The 5,878-nt window shown below is 35.7% G+C and overlaps 1 protein-coding gene across 1 annotated transcript; it reads right to left on the bottom strand.

Annotated features, from left to right (window-relative positions):
* LOC120349703 lies at nt 1–5,655 on the bottom strand. The gene is made up of 3 exons (XM_039420226.1): nt 5,583–5,655; nt 1,837–2,074; nt 1–139 (listed from the first exon to the last, which is right to left on the bottom strand). The coding sequence occupies exons 1-3, from the start codon at nt 5,653–5,655 to the stop codon at nt 1–3; spliced, it is 450 nt and encodes a 149-aa protein (XP_039276160.1).
* Nucleotides 5,656–5,878: the final 223 nt, after the last annotated feature.

The following is a 5,878-nucleotide window of genomic DNA, read 5'->3' on the forward strand; positions in this document are numbered from 1 at the left end:
TCAGTCGGTATGATATTTCACTTCCGAGGTGGTCATAGCATTGTCAAGGCTAGTTGTAGCCTCAACTTTTTCAATATCTGTGATTTGTGTGGTAGGAGACTCAGTAGACTGCGCAAGCAGCAGTAACTGATGTTCATTCCTTTAAACAGATAAAATATCAAATGAAGATCAAGGTTTCACCTGTAACTTGAGATTTTGAGGTTAGTCTAATGCTCTATAGTGAGGTCTACGTTATAATGGCAGTGGAGAAAGATAGGAGAACAACGTTGCCGATCCTCTGTCTTGTCAATGCATTCTGTAGACGGTAGCTGATACAGGTTTATTGATGTAATATTAAATGTTCATTCTCGTTTAAAATAATCAATTACATTTTATTAGGCAAGAAATTATATTTTTAAATAATTTCATAATAATGAATTTTCATAATTAAGATGGAATATTGGTTAATTATTAATTCTACATTGTTAAAAGACGATCTGGCAACAGAGTAAAACGAGAAAGAGATAGCGCTATCCGCTTTGTTTAAAGATAGACAAGGATAGCATACTATTGCTAAACAAACATTGCCTTTAAAACGTGGACCTCACTAAAGGTAGTAAAATCTTTCAGCTCGCAAGCACCACTTGGTTCGTGGGTTCGAATCCCGCCAGTAGAATGGATGTTTGATCATCTCATCAATCAGCACTTACTTTCCATTACCCACGCACAGGCAATAAGCATATGTGGGCATCATCCGCAAAGACAGAAGTTATTACTTTGGTAAAATTTACTTCAAACTGTCAGCATCGATATTTATGCTATTTGCTCTTCAAACACAACATTGATGTTGAAAAACAAAATTTCATCTCATATCCAACCAGAAATTACCGTTGGATATCAATTTACATTCATGAGGAAGACGTTCGTCACATAGTATACTCCTAATATTTATGAGCAATTATGACAGTTTAGAGTGAAACTTACTATAGTACAATAGACATTGATTGATTCATACAAAAAGTACATCATCAAAAATGATAGGGAGAGAAAAAATAAGGTAATCTTGTGCTATTCCTCTCCCAAATTTAGATAAGGTTACACATAGTCCGAAATAGGTTAAGTCTTGAAGTTTATCACCTCACAAAATTTTCAGTTCTCAATTATTTTCACAAAGTAGTTAATTCAAACATGGTCGAAGTTTTCAGCTTTTGTGCAAAAAATGGTTGAAATAGACAGTTGCAAAAAAGAAAACAGGAGTTCTCATATTACAAAAAAAAAACAGCTTGAGCACGATTTAAACAACTATTTTCATTAAAATGTTCACTAATCATATACATTCTATAAATTCAATAATTGTGCATTACTTAACTCAAACAATAGCTGAAAGTGCTCAAACTTCAAAGTGGGAGGTACATTCATGACTTCAAGACTTAAGGCAAAATTTAAGACTTCTGTTCTTGAAAAGTTCAACCAGGAGAAATCTTAAAAAATGTTGAAAGTCTAACCTTGAAACAATGCAGGTCAGAAAAAATGTGCAAATGATACACATAAAAATTTTTCTCCTATTTCATGGGTGAATTATAAAATGCTAAATAATATCACTGCAAGTAAATCTATCAGAGTATTAACTCTATCTTGAGAGCAAGTACCTCATGACAAAATGGTTTGAATGAACCCAATTTAAATAATAAATCAAATGATTCAAAATTATAGTAAAGCAGAATTACTATTTGGACAATGTTTCATTGATAAAAAAAATGGCCAATGCATGATTTTTCCAATTTTTAAGAAGATCTAGTGATAAATTCAGAGCTAATAACAACTGGAGAGAGAAATATGAAATGGGTACTAACTAACCTTGTATAGCATACAAAATTGTACACATCTTTGGATGTCTTATTCAAGAAAAGGACCGACTGTGACAATGCATTATTTCTGTTAGAATTGTTGACAAAACAAGGAGAGCAATTAGGCAGCACCAGTTTGGAATAACCGAGTTGATCCATTATGTTGTCCAAGTTGCAATGTTTTTCAGGTAGAATTATTTCCAACTCAGTCTTCTCAAAAACAGCCATAACTGATGCAATATCTTGTACTGGAACAAAATTCAAATTTACAAATAGATTATAATGAAATATGTGGAGAAGTATTGACAGAATCCAAGGGCAGGGCAGTGGACTGTGAATGATAGTTGGTATAAATACCTACAAATAAATCTTTGAATTCTGTGCATAAAAATACTGATAGCTTGAAGTGTGGTAAGTACGGCCAATAAAAGACTAAATGAATCAACAAGATAAGATTTAATAATAATAATAAGATAATAATAGGCAGATGGCCACATACAAAAACAATTGTTCAAATATCTTGGGATCAATAAACATAATAATAGGCAGATGGCCACATACAAAACATTGTGTCAAATTTCTTGGGATCAATAAATAATAATAGCAGATGGCCACATACAAAACAATTGTGACAATTTTCTTGGGATCAATAAATAATAATAGGCAGATGGCCACATACAAAACAATTGTAAGTAGATTAAGTTAAATATCTTTAAGTCTTTAAGTCTTTGGATCTTTAAATATAATAGGCAGATGGCCACATACAAAAACAATTATAGTAGATTAAGTTAAAATCTTTAAGAGTCTTTAAGTCTTTGAATCTTTAAATTATAGGCAGATGGCCACATACAAAAACAATTGTAAGTAGGTTAAGTCAAATATCTTTAAGTCTTTAAGTCTTTGAATCTTTAAATAATAATAGGCAGATGGCCACATACAAAAACAATTGTAAGTAGATTAAGTTAAATATCTGGGAAAATTACAACATGTGAAATAATGTAGAGAAATACAAAATTTAATGAAATTAGGTCAATGACATTATGACCATTGAAGCCTGACAATAATTGAAAAGGTAGTATTAATGATACCTGAAATGAATATAAATTGAGTGCTATAATGAAAGTTATTACTGTAAGTACAATATTAATGATTAAAAAATGACAATAAGCTGTAAAAAATGCTCAGCAAGTAACATATATAAAATATATGCGGCATAGGCCTTCAGTGATTTGAATGTCAAGATAGACTTCGACCAAACAATTAATAGGCGTCACTGGCCTTAAAATATCACTTAAGAGCTAAGGGTAGCTATAAATACAATGTGAAGATAGTCCAGGTTGAATATAGGCGACATGGGCCTTCAATGAATTGAGTGTCAAGATGGACATCAATTAGAACGATTAATAGCGACAGTGGCCTCAAAAAAATCACTTGTAAAGCCAAGGTATAGCTGTCAAATCCAATAATTAATAGGCGTCGGTGGCCTTATGAATCACTTGTAAGCCAAGGGTAGCTGTCAATCCAATAATTAATAGGCGTCGGTGGCCTTAGTGAATTGAATGTCAAGATAGACATTAACCAAACAATAAGTAGGCGTCGGTGGCCTCAGTGAAATGATGTCCAGATAGACTTAACCAAACAATAAGTAGCGTCGGTGGCCTCAGTGAAATGAATGTCAGATAGACATTAACCAAATAATAAGTAGGCGTCCTGTGGCCTCAGTGAACTGAATGTCAAGATAGACATTAATAAAACAAATTAGTAGGCGTCGGTGGCCTCAGTGAACTGAATGTCAAGATAGACATTAATAAATCAATAAGTATATACGTAATGAAAATTGAATAGAACGATTTACATAACCTGAATAAAATTTTGAAGAGGAGATGCCGGCCAGCAGACAGGCAATGACTCCGCAATACCAACAGGAACAGGACATCAGCAAGCGATGAAGTGATCTGGCCATGCGTGACAAGCATGGAACCGTCTACCACAGCAGTGAATCCCCCAGTGGAAATGTAGGCAGAGTAAGTAGAATTCCAAACGAATAATCCGATCTTCAAGTTGTGGAATTTTTGGATTGATTTCCAAATGGTAGAGATGATGAACTTGAAAGTTTGAGTTTCACGAGGTGAAGCCAATTGTAGAGAAATGGCAATTGAAGCCTACACGAGTTGTAATTTTTGACAAAGTTATAAAGCAATATGCAAGCAATCGATGAATAATTTAATCACAATTGAAGAATAGAATAAATGAATTAATTTGTAGAATAATTCACACTTTAAAAAACGTTCTGTAGATCCAATGACTAGCAATGAACGCTCACACGAGTTCGTGAACTTAGCAAAGTTTATCAGAGCAAAAATGTGAATCAATCAATGAATAATTGAATCACACTTGAAGAGTAGAACAAACGAATTAATTTGAAGAATAATTCACACTTAAAAACGTTCTGTAGATCAAATAAGTAGCGATGAATGCTCACAGGGTTGCAATTTTTGACAAAGTTTATCAAAGTTTAACAGAGTAACTGAGTGAAGAACTCGATGAATAATTGAATCACACTTGAAGAATAGAACAAACGAATTAATTTGAAGAATAATTCACACTTTAAAAACGTTCTGTAGGTCCGATGAATTCAGATGAAAAGTTTAGACCGGGCGCAGGATGCACACCCGACGACCTCCATTGAAGACAGACAGCAAAAAGCAAAAGGCGCTAGCAACAAAAGGGAAGGCGGAAATGACAGCCCAACAACACGTTTACAAACGTATGGTGAAAAAGTAGCAAATAACTAGAAAGTAAGATGCCTAAAGACAAGATTAAATTCCAAAAATTGATAGTATAAATATTAAAATTGCAACGGCAAACAATCCGACGAAAAAATACGAATAAAAGTATAGAAAACCAGCTTGACTGAAGCAGTGTCGAAGAACCGACTGTGACGTCACTGGTCAGCGCAGACGCACAAAAGACACAGCGCGCAGACAGACAGACATGATGTCTACGTAGTAGCGGAACGAATAACAAGTGGAACCGTTCCAATAAATGCTTTGTCAGATTTTACATAAACTGGGCCCCTTGGGGGTATGGCACAATAAGAAAAAGTAAGAAATATGTAAAATCTGGCAAGGCAATTGGAATTGAAAACTGGGCCCCATGTGAGAACCAGGGGAAAACACATGAAACCTGAAAATACAACATGAACCATAAGAGCAAGGGGATTAACTAGAATCCTCATCAATGGGAAGAGTGCTAAACTCGAAATAGCTCTCTTAAAAGTGCCAGAGGGAGTGAGAACAGTGACAACTCGAACCTTGTCGTCCTTACCGGGATGAACTTCAGTAATGCGCGCCAGCTTCCAAGTGGACTGCGCGGAACCAGGATCCTTCAAGATGACAACTGTACCGACCTTCAAATTTTCACAACTGTTAAACCATTTGCCTTATTCTGAAGAGTGGTTAAATATTCACGAGACCACCTATCCCAAAGCTCCTGGATAGAACAGCAAGTTGATACCAACGTGAACGATGATCAATGTGTTTTGGTGTTAGGCGGCAAGAAGGTAATGACGTAAGTGGACGTCCAATCAAAAAATGACCTGGAGACAAGTAGGCAAGATCATGTGGATCTTCCGACAAGGGAACAAGAGGCGCGAATTCAAGATGGCTTCGACCTGAGCAGCAGAGTACAGGTTTCTTCAAAGTTAAATACCTTGTTGAATGTTACTACACGGAATATGCGTTTGAAATTTTTTACCATTCTCCCAGAGTCCACCGAAGTGCGGAGCCCGAGGGGGAATGAAGTGCCATTGGATGTTGAGTACAGACATAGTGTCATGAATATCTGATTTGAGACGATCAGAGGACAAAAATTCGTGGAGCTCACGTAGCTCATTGTTGGCACCAACGAAAGTTGTGGCGTTGTCCGAAAAAATGGAATGCGGAATGCCACGACGAGCAGAAAACCGAATCAGAGTGCAATAAATGCCTTGAAGTAAGTTCCGAGACAGTTTCAATATGAACGGCACGAGTTACCATACACACAAACAGCGA

This window comes from Nilaparvata lugens, chromosome 2 (genome assembly GCF_014356525.2).
Source record: "Nilaparvata lugens isolate BPH chromosome 2, ASM1435652v1, whole genome shotgun sequence".
Classification (NCBI taxonomy): domain Eukaryota; kingdom Metazoa; phylum Arthropoda; class Insecta; order Hemiptera; family Delphacidae; genus Nilaparvata; species Nilaparvata lugens.

Excerpts from the sequence above, each read along its gene's own strand:
- LOC120349703 (XM_039420226.1), bottom strand. The coding sequence starts at position 5,655 with ATGTCTGTACTCAACATCCAATGGCACTTCATTCCCCCTCGGGCTCCG. Across the intron at positions 2,075-5,582 it reads CGGTGGACTCTGGGAGAATG|TACAAGATATTGCATCAGTT; the intron begins GTAAAAAATTTC and ends ATTTTGTTCCAG. Across the intron at positions 140-1,836 it reads AATTTTGTATGCTATACAAG|GAATGAACATCAGTTACTGC; the intron begins GTTAGTTAGTAC and ends ATCTGTTTAAAG.